This window comes from Salvia splendens, chromosome 15 (genome assembly GCF_004379255.2).
Source record: "Salvia splendens isolate huo1 chromosome 15, SspV2, whole genome shotgun sequence".
Lineage (NCBI taxonomy): Eukaryota > Viridiplantae > Streptophyta > Magnoliopsida > Lamiales > Lamiaceae > Salvia > Salvia splendens.
The window spans coordinates 4143445-4160850 of NC_056046.1; the positions used below are offsets into that span (position 1 = coordinate 4143445).

General features: G+C 36.6%; 1 protein-coding gene across 1 annotated transcript; it reads left to right on the forward strand.

Annotated features, from left to right (window-relative positions):
• Positions 1-2678: 2678 nt before the first annotated feature.
• Positions 2679-4144, forward strand: LOC121769394 (myb-related protein 306-like). The gene is made up of 3 exons (XM_042166192.1): positions 2679-3015; positions 3104-3233; positions 3322-4144. Exons 1-3 carry the CDS (start codon positions 2883-2885, stop codon positions 3935-3937), a joined length of 879 nt encoding a protein of 292 aa, XP_042022126.1. The 5' UTR covers positions 2679-2882; the 3' UTR covers positions 3938-4144.
• Positions 4145-17406: the final 13262 nt, after the last annotated feature.

Consider the following 17406-nt stretch of genomic DNA (forward strand, 5'->3'; position numbering starts at 1 on the left):
AGAATCTGCCGTGACCAACGAGAACTCGGAGTGGTGGCCTGGCAAAGAATCAGCCGTGACCAACATGGCCGTGACCAACGAGGACGTTGGCCCTTAAAGGAGGGTCGAATGTTACGGACTCAATTCCCACATCGGTTGTGAGAACAACTGATGTGGGGTATATATACTAAATGGGCTCTCTCTCCTAACAGGCTAGTCTTTTGGGATGAGTTCTCCTGTTTGGTCTGTATCAGAAAGTCTAATCCCCATTCTCCATATTTCCTTAGTAACAATAATATATTTTCGGTACAAGAGTATTCACGACAGTGGAACATAATTCCGCCCTACAAATCCGCCTATCTCCATTTCACTTATGCCACATTAATATTTTATCTCCAGCCCAAACACATGCAATAATGTCCTATAAGAGCATCCGCAATGGCGGACTTCCCGCCGGACATAGGACGGCGTGCCAGATGTCCGCGCGGGACGTCCGCCATTAGGTCGGGAGAGACGGACACGGACGCGGACGTCCGCTGCGGATGTGAGGTATCCGCGGCCTTCCGGCGACGTCCGTCGGGACGTCCGTCATTGTGGTGCCACGATTTTTTTTAAAAAAACTCTATATATACAGCTCGTTGAACTTCATTTTATTCGCACCACTTGTTTTAACGAGTTTCTCTCTCTCTCTCTCTACGTTTCTATCGGTATATCCAAAATGGCTAGTGGTGGTGGTAGTGGTAGTGGTGCAAGTGGTAGTGTGGGGATGCTGATGACGTACGCCGACGAATTAATGAACAGGTACCGGCCTATACGTCCCGGGAGATAAATCGCCTGATACAAGCGGCCTTGCAGCAGCAGTAGCCGGCGGTACCTCGCCCCATCCATCGTCGAGCTATAGTACCCCGGGACCACATAGCTGCACACCGTCGGTTGTATGAGGACTACTTCGCTCCGGAGCCGCGGTTTGGGGATAACATATTCTGGCGACGTTTTAGGATGCATCGTCCGCTATTTATGAGTATCGTGAGTGATTTAGAGCGTCGATACGAGTGTTTCAGGTTCAGGGAGGATGCGGTTGGTAAACCCGATCACACGCCCATACAGAAGTACACTGCCGCAATCAGGCAGCTGGCATACGGAGGCACAACCGACATGTTCGACGAGTACCTCCACATCGGCGAGTCGACTACCCGCGATTGTCTGAAGTATTTTTGTGAGGGCGTTAGGGAGATATTCGGGGTAGATATCTTCGAAAGCCTACCCCCGAGGACTGCCAGGCTCTGATGGATAATCACGGGAGTCAGCACGGGTTTCCGGGAATGTTGGGCAACATAGATTGTATGCATTGAGAGTGGAAGAACTGCCCCGCCGCCTGGAAAGGGGTGTACACTACCGGCTTCAAAGGAAAGAATCCTCCGATGATCCTCGAAGCGGTAGCTGACTACCGGCTGTGGATTTGGCATGCATATTTTGGAGCAGCCGGGGTCGAACAATGACATCAACGTCCTCCAGTCGTCGCCCTTTTCAAAGAGCAGTGCATGGGCGTTGGTCCAGCCGTCAGTTTCGTCGCCGACGGCAACCATCACGATATGTGTTACTATTTGGCGGATGAGATATACCCTATGTGGCCCGTCTTTGTGAAGACGATCAGATGCCCAGTAGAAGATAAGAAGATCTACTTTGCGCAACGTTAGGAGGCATCGCGCTAGGATGTGGAGCAGGCATTTGGTGTGCTTCAGGCTCGATGGGCAGCAGTGTAGGGCCCATCACGGCTGTGGTATATTGACAGCATCGCTGATGTCATGTATGCATGTATTATCATGCACAACATGATTGTCGAAAATGAAGGTCCAGCACTGACTGATTGGGCCAATGATGGTGTTGATGCTGCCGGTCCAAGCCACGGCGTGGCCACCACTAATGTACGTATGAGGATACCCCATGGAGAGGTCGATCGGGTCCGTGCATTTGCGGACATGCACCAACAACAAACCCAAATTCGACTCCAGAACGATATAATTGAAGAGTTATGGACGTGGAGGGGTGCACGTTGATATTTATAATGTAATTTGTTTATTTTTTTGTTGAACTGTACTTTTATTTATTTATTTATTTTTATTTAATGAAATTATCATTGCACTTTCTCCGTCGGTATTCGTGTCGAAATTTTAATTTTGTAAATTGTTTAATTTGGTGAATTTGTGAATTTTTATTATTGTGGATGTCCGTCGAGATGTCCGCTATTGTGCAATGGGATGTCCTTATGACGTGGCAGGAGGTGTTTTTGAAATTAAAAAACCGCGATTGGCGGTAGGCGCTCCAATAGGCGGCGGTCGTGCTGCAATGGGGGACGATCAAATCGCCGATCGATCGGAGGTGAGATCGTCCCCAATGCTCTAAGCTTTCAATATTGAAATATTTTTCCAAGTGCAAGATGTGGAATTACTTCTTAGACGAACTGATTTTTTCGCACCGATATTAAACACACTAATCTTTACTAGAATCTTGTAATTCCCATGTTTAACCACATTAAAACTATTTAGTACTACTCCATCATTTAAGTTAAAACAGTAATACGCATGCAAGACTTAACTGCTTGATGTATGAATTCACCATTTAATAAGAGAGAGGGAGAGAGAGAAATTAGGGTTCATAATGTGGAGATATTGCAGAGAGAGAAGGGGAAACGAAGGTCATTGAATGCCACGCGGTTTTGGTAAAGTAGAACAGAAGAGGCAGCAACGCACGCAGCTGACTTCCATGGCCTCACTTAATGCTCTTGCTGTCACCTTTTGACCCCTTTCTTTTTTCTATATATCCCCACTCTCCTTCACCACACACACACCCTCTCTCACCTCCAAACAATACTCCACTCTTCACTGAACTCAAAATTAGGGCTAATGGGGAGGCCTCCTTGCTGCGACAAAATCGGTGTGAAGAAAGGCTCTTGGACTCCTGAAGAAGACATCATCCTTGTTTCCTATGTTCAAGAACACGGCCCAGGAAATTGGAGGGCTGTTCCTGCTACTACAGGTCTTTCAATTTCTCCATTTTTTTTACCTAATTTTTTTGGGGTTTTTGTATTTTATGTTTTTAACATTTTTGGGTTTTCAATTTCTAGGTTTGAGGAGATGTAGCAAGAGTTGCAGACTGAGGTGGACTAACTACCTCCGCCCAGGAATTAAAAGAGGAAGCTTCACTCTTCAAGAAGAGAAGATGATTATTCAACTCCAAGCCCTTTTGGGAAACAAGTAAGATATTTTTTTACCCTTTTATGGAATTAGGTTTATTTAGGGCAAAAAAATGTTAAACCTTAAATTTTTTTTATGATGTCTGAAGATGGGCTGCCATAGCTTCGTATCTTCCGGAGAGAACAGACAATGACATCAAGAACTACTGGAACACGCATTTGAAGAAGAAGCTCAAGAAGCTACAAAGCGCTTCAGTCATCGAAACCAGCAATAATGACTCGAAATCACACTCGATTTCGAGGGGGCAGTGGGAGAAGAGGCTTCAAGACAATATCACCACAGCCAAACAAGCCCTTCGCGACGCGTTGTCGTCTGAGAACACCGCGGAGTCTCCTTCCTCCGCGGCCGTGTATGCCTACAGCACAGAGAACATAGCTAGGTTGCTCAAGAATTGGGTGAAAACCGAGCCGAACGAGTCCAAATGCTCGAGCAATGTTTCCACGATTGTCAATTCGGTATGTAGCAAGGAAGAGGAGAGCACTGGGATGGATATGAACGGAGCTTTTGAGTCCATTTTCGGGTTGGAGAGTCTAGAAGCTTCGAATTCCGATGAGTTTTCGAGATCTGCTTCGCCTTTGGTTGCGAATTGTGAGATCAAACAAGAAGAGAATTCAGCTTCTTTGTCAGTGTTGGAGAATTGGCTGCTTGATTTTGAGATGAAGGATTATTTGACTGATGTCTCGTTTGATGAGAATTTAGTTTAGTTTTTTGATTTACAGAAATATTTATTTGGAGGTAGAATTTTTTATTCTTGGTTATTTCTAACACTAAGGATTTGTCTCTCATTTGTTGGGTTAAATTAAATCATCTCTTCTGATTTAGAGGTATTACTATATCGATGTATATATTCTGTGCCCTTTATTTGTGTTCATCTCATTAATTGAAAGTAAGGTCCTATCTATTTCTTGCAATTTATATGTCTGATATTATTATATCATCTTCAATTTGATTTTTATGAGTGTCACGTAATATCACAATCAATATTGCTAATTCACATGCATTGAATAAGACTGGTGATGAAATTGCCTAATCGATGTTTCTAATAATTGTGGGAATTCATTTGCTACACAAATATTAAGATGGTGAATGCATCGCAAGACTCTTTTTATCGAGATATTTTTGGTTTAATTTTAGGTACGTGCGGATAATTGTCGACCTTATAATGATCATGTATGTGTCCGATGTAGTATTTCACATTAACATAGTCTTTTCCAAATGTATTTGTTTCCATCAACTTTTTTTAACATTCACAACAAAAAAAACCATTAAGAATATTTTAGTGCAATTAAGGAAGCTAATTTGTGTTTCATATATCACCAATGCTTTAAAAAACGTCCTTAGAGCATTCACAATGGAGGCCGATCGCAAGGGCAGAGCCACCAATCGGATCCCATTGGGCACCCATTGTGGAGAGGGAGCCGATAGCCACTCCCCATCGCCTCCGCCCCAAGGCTGCCCCATCGCCTCAGCTGATATGCAAACGGCTCTGCATCGGCCCTGCCATCGGCTCCCATTACCAGGGGTCGGGGCTGATTTCATTTTTTATTTAAATTATTAAATTTCTTCCCTTACTATAAATACCTCACAATACTATTCAATTCACAAACCCACATCCTTCTCTACTCACATTTTTTTCTCACTAGAAATGTCTTTCAATTCCTCTTCCGATTAGGATTCCGATATTAAAAATAAAATAAAATAGTGTTGATGTGGAAATTAGATATGCTCTGAGATAGGCTTTGGGTGGGCTCTCAATGCAGGAAGATAAGCTCTGAGATGGGCCTGCTGACGTGGCATGAGAAAATGAAGATAGGCTCCGGAGATAGACACCATTGTCAATGTCCTTATTGTTGGTGTCTCAACTAAAATTAGAGGATTCAAACAAAAGCGTCATAAAAAATAGAAAATTTAAGTTAATTTGTCTTTAATTTAGGGACGTTTTCTTTTGCGTCCTAAATTGTTGTTATTTTTTAAAACTTTCTAATGCATGTAATTGCTTCTCAATTTTTGTGTCTTTATAATATAATTTTTTGTAGTGGTTGTATGTTACTGTGGTCATTATCTATGGATTTATTTAAGTTGATCCTTTTTATTTCTTTGAAAGTTTTGAATTCGCATTGGTTTTATTTGCTTAATTGGTTTCTTAAAACCTAATCAATGATCATTTAAATGAAAGGGCATTGTTTTTATATTCGTTATACACACAATTATATATGTATCCAATTAATGTCTAATTGTTTATTGATTGTAGTGCTAACTTTTCATTTCTAGTCGTCAACGCAAAATCAAATCATGAGAAAACACATGTATATATCAAAATCTTTTAACGAGATTTGCAAATCCGATCTCCACCAATATTTGCTTGGCCGCTTCCTCAAATTTAATGTAATTGTAAACAGACAATTAAATCCTAAATAATGCGTTTAATGACACATTAGATAGGTTTTTGAAAATCTAATTAATATTGCTCTTCTCCCATATTGGCATTAATTATAGTGTACTGTATTTCCACCAATTATTTAATAAACTTTTTCTACAACTTCTAGAAAACCACATTTAGGAAGCCAATCTTAGAATTGCATTTAGAAAAAAGTGCTCATTTTCCCTCAACGGCGCCTTCATAAAGATATGAAATATTTTTCACAATATTAACTCAATATATTCAAATTCGTAAATTAAATTAGGAATTTTGTTTTAATAAAAGGCAGTTTGTTTCTATTTTATCATGTGAAAACATAACATAGCAAATATACTTTTATTTTTTTTCGATTCAACTGACAAGATCATACATAAAATAAAGCAGACAAGATAGTAAGCACAGTACAAAAATTATGTGGAAATAATTCCTGGAGAGTCGCTTTAAAGAGCCCCAATAATATATAAGCAGATTCCTATTTGTGCAAGACTACATATATAATTATATACTAGCCAAATTGCACATTAATAGTAGTAGCTATAATAATGATAGAAATAATAATTGACAACAACAATAATAAAAACAATACTACTACCTAATACATTAGTATTTTATACCACCCCTTTAAGTTTGTATCCAAGGAAGTCAAATTTACGTCTCATTTGGTTAACACGGAATCAAATTGCTTCAATTTTCCTTGTTTTTATGCATTTTAAGTGTTGTATACACTTGCGTGAATTAAATTGTTGCAATTTTTTTGTACCGACTCAAATTAGTGGTAATTTAACCCCATAGATAATGTCTTTAGATAAAAACTGACACAAGGACAAAGTTTGAAGTGAAAAAAGCACAAAAACAATTTCACACAAACAAGTCAAGGTGTAGGATAATAAATGAATACTCACTCCATCTGTCATTTAAAACAATTTTAAGTCTGGCACAAGTTATATGAAATTGTTTGACTTTATTATAAAAGGAATTTATTGAAAAATTTAGTGGAATATGAGTCTTATTCTTTAATTTTGTAGTAATAGAATGTGATCAATATAATGAGTTAGTGAAGTATGAGCTTCACTTACGAAAAATGAAAAAAAAGGTTAATATGTCTTTAAATGGTGAACAACTCGAAATGGCAAAACGTGTCAGGTTTTGGCAGACAGACGGAGTACGAGACTATTTGTTAATTATTTTAATTTATTATGTAAATTAAATATTGATGGGAAAAAGGTGAAAAGATGTGAGGCTTGGAAATGTTCTAAAGATTTGCCTTAAATGCAAGCATGTGAAGTGGTTAAATACTTAAATCCATTGGTGCGTAAAAGCTAGGCGTGGCTTTATGTTTATTAATTATCAAACATTTTGATATTCACTAGCACACCCAAATTTAATCGCGTCTACTTTGGTGATTAATTCCTAGAATATATTATATAAAAAGAGAGCACAAAGGGAGAAAAATAGCGTACATTGGCGGTTTCTCCAAGAGGGAGAATTGAAGGAGAGAACGAGATTAACAATTTAGTTCTTCATTCTACTTGATAATAATAAAAGGCTCCACACATATTTATAATATGTGTGGAACAAAAAGATCTCTTATAAACTAGGAAAATAAATCAAAAGCAAATCAAATCCTAACCACTATAGAAAATAAATAAAATCATAACAACTAAATAATACTAAAACATAAATAAACTAAATAAATATACGGAGAGAATATCAGCTCCCTTCCGGAATAAAATAGAATATCAGTCTCTCACATTTTGTCATGTTAAAAAATGAATTTATACATGTACATGCATATAATATTTAAACATTATTTATGTTATTTTAAACAGAAATTTAGATAGGGGTAATTTATTACGATCACATGGGATTTGGGACCCTAGTGCAAATCGCAGTCGATGACTGTGCACACACATCTTCAGCACAGACAAATCCATGTGCACCCTTTGTTTCCCAATTCTATCTACACATCGCTGGTGGCGTCATAATCTATAATTAAATATCCAAAAAAATTAAATTATATCTTTACTCTTTGTTAATTTTAACAAAAGGGTCGAATGCTATATTATTATTTATAAAGAGAAAATGCTCGAATCAACATGAAAATAAGGCATTCGGCAAATTAGATATCTCAATTAATGGCACAATAAGAAAATATCAATCGAAAGACACATGTCTGAGCAACAAGGTCAAAGACTCTACTTTCTCCTTGCATTTCCTAGATCATGTCGTTCAAAATTATTTCAATCAAATATCCTAGTGGAAATAGGGAAATCATTTGGGCTTTAGGAATGTTTTATTATTGACTCAACAAACGAGAATTCCTTTTAGTGGGCGTGTTTTAATCAAATATGGGCTTTCTTTGGTTAGAGCAATCACGTTCGTGTTCTTTGGCAAGAATACAGATGTAAACCCAGACCCACTTTTATTAATTTTTTACTCTCTACTCTTCCCCAAGAGCACAACACACACATCAATGCTCTTCTGCAAGGACATACTCAAAGGTCCCATCATTCCATTATTTAATTTAAATACTTCAATTACTAAAAATACATTAAAATGAAAAAATTACATAATTAAATCCTAAAAATAAAAATTACAAACTTAAAATCCTAAAAATTAAAAACTACATAATTAAAATCCTAAAAAATAAAAATACATAATTAAAATCCTAAAAAATAAAAAATACATAATTAAAGGCTAAAAAATACCCCCGTGGAAGACTATTCCTCTTGCCCTATCCTCAATATTCTTCGGAGACCCTGTATCATTGCCAAATATGAATCAAGTTGCTCGGGGGTCATATTTGACCTATCGGCCAAATTGAGTTGGGACAAAAGGGTCCACAACGAGTTGGTGGAGGGTTGATGATGGAGTCGCGGCGCGACGGCGGTTGGCCGTCGCCTTCTTCCTTCCTTGCGGCCGGCGTTGGGAACTACTTGGACCGGCGTCAGGGCTATCCAAGTTAGCTCTGGTAAGCTGGCTAGCCACCCCATCCTCGCCGGCGTCTGATAGAGATACCGACCTCGACCGTTTGCTAGAGGAGCTGGAGGAAGATGATACGCCTCCCCTATACATCGGATGCACACGCACCTCTTGCCAAGCGCTGAGGTACTTGAACGGTTTGTAATTTAGGAATTGGTAGGTCGCCAAGGCGGCACTGATGATGTCGAGCTCGCTTCTGCCGCTCCCCGCCGACCGCTCTTCCTGGAGGTAATACCCCTGGAACTTTTGGATTTCTTCGTTGTCTCTGAATATGGTATTGCACACCATACTCTCATTGGGCTCGATGGTTCCAGCTGGGCGGTTTTCATTGTACCGGCGAGAGACGTGCCACAAAAACCTATCCCCGCTTTGGTTCGTACCAACCTCTGGATCTTCGGAGATAATCAAATGGGCTTTGAATAATTGATCCATCTCCGTCGGAGTGTACGGGGTGCGGACACCACGAGGGGTAGGAGTAGGAGTAGGAGTAGGAAGAGGAGGAGTTTGAGAGCTGCCGCTCCCTCCCGATCTGGTTTCAGGTGCCCACCCGTATCGTCCATCGGGTAAAGGCCGGTAGCCACCCGGAACTTGAGAACCTTGGGTTTGAGAAGGGGCCGAAAATTGCGTTTCCGGACTAGGGAATGGTTGTGAGCCGAACCATTCGTGGTTCCAACCGCGGGAGTCGGAGAGGTGATCGCCGGAGCCGGACATTTTTTTTTGTAAGAGTGAAAGATTGAGAATTGATAAGACAAGATGATAGAATTTAGATGAGAATGGTGTAATGTGGTGTGAAATTTTTTGTGTGGAAGTGGGAGTATTTATAGATGAAAATGTGAATTTTGGAGAAAAAATTGAAAAGTAAATTAAAAGTAAGGAGAAAACGGATATAATTTATTGGGAAGTGGGAAAATATTTTTTTAATATTTAATTTGGATTTTTTAAAATTAAATCCGTTTTTTTTTAAAAGAAAAAATGGAAATGCCAACGGCTTTGCCGTTGGCCAATCCGGTGCCGCTACGTCAGCTGCTCAGCGGTACGGACGTGCTCAATGCATCGAGCAGCACTCCGTCGCGCCAACGGCACGGACGCCGTCCGTCCCTAAGAGCAGCGCTGCGGATGCTCTTAGAGGCCAAACTCGTAAAATAATATCAGTGTATATTTCGAGGAATTAGTATTTGCTAAAGTATAAGCATCACTTTAAATTTTGGTACTCCACTAATGATATGATGAATAAAATGTTAATTAGAATTAGAATAAACAAAGCAACAACCCAAGGCCTGGTAAGAGTCTCCTAAATTCGTAATTATATCCAATACCAATTAAGGGGTGTTATATTGCCAACTCAATACTTAATTACTAACTATAATTAAATAATAGTTATTAGATATTCAAATCAAGGGCCTAAATCAATGTCAATACGATCAACAAAAAATGTTAAGTGTATTAAGTTCAATTTAAAACAAATTAGTTCTAACTAACTTTTGAAAAATATCTCATAACTTTAAAACGCATATAACTTTCTCGATTTAAATTATATTTTCGCACAACATATATCAAATTAAAGATAATTTCATAAGGATTCTAACTAGATCTCACTTGAATATGTGCTGATGTCAAAATTTGAAAAAAAAAATTGAAAATTTTCAATTTTTTCGTACAACAATAAATGTCAACCTAGTATATAAAATATGTCAATATAATACATGTAAAATGTCAATATAAGCAATGTGTTAACATTCTTAAAGCATTGTGTTGATATTTTCGAAACACTATATTGACATTTTCATGCAAAACTCTAATTTGATAGTTTTTTTTATCTTTTTTATTTAATTAATGAAAATTACACTTGAAAAATTTTAGATCACAAGATTTCTAAAATTCTATGATCTTAAATTATTTGTAGTTAGTAATTAAATGATGAGTTAGCAAATGTAAGATTATTTTAATATGTAAGATTTTCATTAATTTAAGAAATTATTTTAATAACTCAGATAAGAAATGTTGCGGCTAAAGTCAAGACCGTACAGTCATTATTTAACTTTCAACAAAAGTGTATATAATTATACACCTACTTACATGATTGCAACTGATTGTATTTTATAGTTATTAAAATAGATTCGGAATTGCTTACTATAAGTAGCTAGGATTTGTAATTACGAGAGCCTATTTCTGTATTAGCATAGTGGAATTAAGAACTGAATTATTGCTCAATAGTGTTTAATTGGTAGCCTTGCATACAATTTTAAAGTAATCATTATTAATCTATCGAAGTACATATATACTCGGCGGCACGCGATATTCGATAATTCAAATCATATATTTTTACTTTTACAAATTAATGTACTCCATATATATAAGTATTTTTGTTGCTTTTATAAAAATATGTTCTTCAATAAATATATATGTAAAAAACTCAATCATATGTTAGGATAAATAAAGTGCGAATGTGTTGTGAGCCATGTGACGTACATATGATACTATACCTATTATAATCAGAAAAAGGTATTAGAACAGAAGAAATTACAATGAAAAATAGAATGAACTAACAAATTGAAATAATTAATCAAGTTGAGGAACCCTATATATCCACATTCGACTAATACTTTAGGATTGGTGTATCATCATAAGAATTTTTTTTTAAAAATCTCAAAACGTGTAGAATACATCAAACTCATTAGGCATGGGTGAATTAGATAAGAGTTTTGAAAATCAAATACACAATGTTCCTAAAATTTCTAATCATAATGTACTTATGAGATGTAATGTAACTATCCGTGAGCTTTGAAAAAGTTTGAAGTGTGAAGATATTTGTATTATTAAGTCTAAAAATAATTTTGTTTTGATATATCATTTCTCACTTAAAAAATAAATGCCATGATTTTCTCATAAATTAGAATAATCTAGTATGTTAATTAAAGCACAAACGTTAAGAGGTCAAAAACAATTTTCAAATTAATCAAAAGCCCAACAAGCTCAAAATGAACTTGTCAAACAATCTTGTACATGGGTGGAAATGCATATGCATGAATGCAAACTCTTAGCTCAATTTTCTAGAAATAATATTACATTTGGTGCGATAGTTTTGAATTCTAGAAATTTTATTATACATAGGGGAGAATTTTGAGGCAACGATGGCTCGCACCGCAACAGTTGCATCGCGCGCCACCATTGCCAGCATATCGGCGCACAACACCACCCCAAGACATATCACCTCCACCACCAACTTGGCCGAGATCGTGAATTGCTTCTTCATTAATTATAGACCTTGGTTGTCGTTGAGTTGCTTTTGAAAGGAAGAGATTAAGATACTCAATGAATGAGACATAATTACCTATAAGCGATAAAAGTGCAACGTACTATTACAATACATCAAAAAATAGGTACTTGTTTTAAAACATAATTTATGCAAATGGATGAAGTATAAGTTGCTTACACGAAATGAATTAGTATTGAATGAAAAATTTGCAGTACAAATTGTCAAGTTGCATCTGTCACACCAAATTTCCCAATTAACCTAAGCACTTCCAAAATTAAGACCACCTTAATTATTGTCTTCTTTTAATGACATAGAAATGTGGGCTTTCTCTCTCCAAACTCAAATAGGAAAAATGTGTTAGTCCTTAGATGCTCTTTAGAAAGAATGGGCCCCACCGATTAATCTTTGCTTAAGATGGGTTGGGTTGGTAAGTAGCAAAGGCTCATCTTTCATTTTCCAACTTACAAATTAAATTAAAGCTTTTAGTCCCATCAAATCAACGTCCAAGACTAAATTAACTCATGGATTAAGTGGAGATTAGTGACCACTTAATACTAAAGAGGGTGTTTTATAAAGTCACTTTTTTGCCCTATTCTTTTCTTGATTACACTTGTGTGCATATTATCCCATTAGCACCAACTTCATGCACTATAATTAGTCATAATCTCTTTTTTATGGTGTTATTCGTAACATCTTTCATTTCTAGTTGGGATATTAGATAGGATCGTGGTTTAGGACTTTAGGTGGTCGTGATATTGGAATTTTGTTAATATATGATAGTGAGATTTGAGCTAGATTCAAATGATCAATTGTCGGCATTAAAAAATAAATGTAAAAAGGTTAAAAGGGTCTATTTACAAAGAAAAATTGAATGGAAAGAGGTGAAATGGATCGGAAAGACTTGAAAATGACTAGTCATTAGCTCATAAAAATTTTGAAGAAATTATTTGCAAAATAAAATAAACTAGAAACATACTATAATGTTATGAAATTTATGAAATTGAAGGTGTTGATTAATGTTATGATTAAGTTAGGAAAGCAAAAATAAAGTAAGACTGAACACTATACTTAAATTTTAAAATTGATATGATCCTCTGACGGTTGATTGATGAAAATATCGATACCCATATTGCAAATTTAAGCTCTTCATTATTAACATAAAAAAATTGTTGTGAAACTTTTCTTTCCCAACTCTTGTGATTAAATTTGTACTGTGCTTAATCTGTTCAATGGGGCCACTAGATAGATAAAACAGTGCGTCGCACTGCACCAACAATTGTTCCTAATTAATCTCATTTCCCAAAATTAGGAGGGTGAAATTAAATGGTTGAATTTACTTTAGGGAAAATTTAATGGAAGAGAAGACAGTAATGACAGGTAAGATGGATTTTACATGATTTTATCTAATCAAATGTCCTTGTTAAAATAAAAAAAGTATTTATAGAATTGGGCTGCCCCATCCATGTGCACTGCACTAACTGCACAGGATTTCATTTAATTTAGACACACGAATTTAAATCATGTACCTAAAATGGTTTATTTAATCATGTAGTACTATAATTAGTATGATTAATTGGACTCATCAAATTGATTTTGGTTGTTTTCTTTTATAATTACCTTTTTCTTTTCTTAGGATATATCGGCTATTTCCAATTCATTATAGGAGATTACATACTTACTATATATGGAAGGTGTCTAAAAGAGTTGTATATGTGCATATATGTGTGTATAGTGATCGATAGTAAAGCCAAAAATATTGTAAAGTTGAACTGAAACTCGATTTTATAAGGTGATTGTTAGGTTAAATGTTGAATTTGGCATTCAATAGACTTGGGCTGGAAATATACATGACAAGTGAGGAGGAATTGACTCACACAATAAAGAACCACTTGAAGTTGCCTACTAATTTATACTATCAAACCAAGCTGCCTAATTTTTCTCTTTCACTAGGAATTATTTATGGTAATATACGCATCATATCTATAAATAATGAATTCATTGTGTATCCAATTTTCTCAGATATTATTCATTTTGTGCTTTAAATTGTGGCCCACACTAATGGGAAAATTAAAAATATAAAAATTAAAACCGTACATTACAACTTTAAGCATTAGTTGACTATCACCTTAATCGATACTCACTCTGTCCGCAAATAAGAGTCCCATTTTTCCATTTTAGTCTGTCCGCAAATAGGAGTCCCGGTTCACTTTTACCATAAATGGTTATAGTGTTCCACCTTCCACAAACTCATTCTACTCACATTTCATTTAAAATTAATATATACAAGTGGGACTTCTATTCCACTAACTTTTTTCCACTCATTTTTCTTAACATTTCTTAAAATCTGTGCCGCCCATAAATGGGACTCCTAATGGCGGACGGAGGGAGTATATTGGAACCGTACATTACAACTTGAAGCACTAGCTGACTGTCACCTTAATCTATAGAGTACTTCGTACTTTTCAAATGGGTCAGCATGGCCTAGGCCAAATGAGACATGTTCGACTTGAGGCCCAAGTCAATCCAAACCCGTATCTGAAGTGGGTTGGATTGAATTGGTTATGGGGTTAAATTCTGTAAATTCAGTGAACTAATAAGTGTTTGTAAGTTCAGGTGCGTGTAAAATCTGCCAAACCCAGGAAGCGCATACAAATTACCAGGGGCAGAGGAAAAGGAAGTGAAAAACGCCAGCAATTTACCAGACCGAGGAAATGAAAAGAAACGCTAGCATAATACAAAAAATGGAGCAAGGAGCAAGTATAAGGATCAGGGGCAAAAAAGACAAATTATGAAGAATGAGTTCCTAGGGATCCATGCCTATATAAAGGGACGACCCCTTTTGAAGAGGGAGCCCTCTTACATTACTTTTGATCTTTCACTCTTAGTCTCCTTAGTTTCATTTTATAGTCTTAGCTCACTTCACACGCACTTGGCACCGATGGGAGATTCTGGGTAGACTTGGGGATAGTTAGTCTCTGTGGTGTAATACCGTTCTCACAAGGGCGAAGATACAATCTGTTTTTATTTTCTGTCGTTTATCTCGCCGTGAACTTCCTTGGCGGGAACTCGACGACTGCTTTTGTGTTTGAACCTTATTTTCGTGGTTATGACAGTTTCTATTTTCTGTTTTACTTTGGTTTCTGTTGTTAGATGTTGGTTTTACTGATTTTGGATGTTTTTCGCAATTGACTGTTTAATTGGAGTTGAGGTTGGTTGAATCTGAGTTTATTTGTTGAAGAATTGTATGAATCCGAGTGGATGGATATGGATCTGGGTGTTGTTGAGTTTGGATCGGTTGGATCTGGAGTGGATTGTGGTTTCGAGAGATGAACCTGATACGTACTTGTTGGATCTGCATGGCTATGTCTGTTGCTTTCGATTTACTTGACCTGGTAGCTTAGATCTGATAGTTTTCTGCTTAATCATAATGTTTGACGTTCGATCTGAGTTTGCTTAGTTTTTTATGCTCTGTTTCATTCATGTTCATGTTTATTTGTTTAAGAAGATGAAAATCGTTGCTAGTTAGATCCAGATCCGTTGTTTGTTTGCTTTTGCAGCTTTACCTGTCACAGTAGCTAAATCAGGAATCTGTCCCACTGCTTTTTCTTTCTTTTGTTGTCTCACCGTTTTACTTGACCCAGTAGTTTGATAAACTCTGTGCAGTTAATTTCAAGTCTCCAATCATGCATGCATACGTGTTCTTATTGTTTCTTAGGTCTAGTAGTTAGTTAGTACTTGAGTGCTTTTAATTCCCGTGACCCAGTAGTTTAAAATTCTTGACCCACTTGTTGCGTGGCAGCAGCCAAACCCTCCCAAAACCCTCCAAATGCATGCTAACTCATCTGTCCTCGTGGGATCGATCATTTACTTCCCTATACTAGCCAATAGTGTAGTTGGTTGATGTTTTGAAGTGGGAAAGGTGTTTGTCCAACGACCGAATTCTGAAGGTTCCACGATCTCCTAGACCATGTGGTCTAGCGAATCCTCTGGACCTAGGGGTTTGTGATATATCAATAGCACACGCTCTCCTACTCACTTCAGTCTCATGTTACTATTTTTCTATTCCAACTCGTTTCAAACTACTTATACTATTTCTATTTTAAGTACTCCTCCGTCCCATTGAAGATGACTCACTTTCCTTTTTGGTTTGTCCCAACCAAAATGACACATTACCAAAAATGGAAACACATTTATCTCTATTTATCCATTGTCTTCTACTTTTACTCTTTCCACTTAACACATAAAATAAAGTTGCATAAAATCCCCTGCCGCCCAAGAAATGAGTCATTTTCCTTGGGACGGAGGGAGTAATAAATAGAGTATTTACTTAATATATTTGAGTTAATTAAATGTTTCCTTATTAAGTGATCTCTCTCATTACACTTAAAATACTAATTTAATCACACTAGAAATATATCTCAAATTTACGACCTAAAATAAAAAATGTGATTAGCATGAGATGGGATGGAGATTGTAATCCAAGTCTACTTGGTAAATGGACTTAGATGGTTTGGGTGTGGTTGGACTTTTATTAAATTGACTTCATCAGTTGCTTGTTAATAGAGGTATTTATTTTCGACACAGAGTTTAAGATTAATGCGTTAAATGGATGGTGAAAAGTAAGAGAGAATAAAGTAATAGAGATGAAGAGAGAATAAAGTAATAGAGATGAAGAGAGAATAAAGTAAAAGGGAGAATTACTTTTTGCCAAAAATAGAAATGACTCAATTAACTTGAAACTTCCCAAAATAGAAAAATGATTCTATTAACATGGAACGAAGGGAGCAATTAACTAGAGGTTAGTTTGACAAATTGTCATCAAAGTTATAATTTGATTGGGCCGATCCATCAGAGAAATAGAACGACCCAGCCTAACTTAGCATGGCCCGACTTTAGGCTAAGCTAGATTGGGCTAATCCGACCCAATTGACAACTACTAATAGTCATAAATTCTAAACAAAAACCATAGGTGAGCGATTTAATGAATAATAAAATATTGGATTTAAACCATATGCGTAAGAAAAGAATTCATATACTCCCTCCGTCCGCGAATAGGAGTCCCGTTTTTCTCATTTTAGTCGGTCCGCGAATAGGAGTCTCGGTTTACTTTTGCCATAAATGGTAATAGGGTACTACATTCCACTAACTTAATCCCCTCACATTTCATTAAAAATTAATATATACAAGTGAGACTCATATTCTACTAACTTTTTTCTAACCACTTTTTTTAACATTTCTTAAAATCTGTGCCGCCAAGGAATGAGACTCCTAATGGAGGATGGAGGGGGGAGTAGATTGTATATGGAGTACTATGTAATGTTTCAATATAATAAAATATCGCCATAACAATAAAACTAAACTTAGGCTACGTTGTCATCGTGAGAGTTGTGAATCATATCCTTGTCACGCCATTGAATACATGATAGGAATTAGCCTTAATTGGGGATTGTTTCTAAGGAAAGGGGTGAAAAATCTTCTGATCATATTCCAATCCTTACTTGTGTGTGTGCCGATGA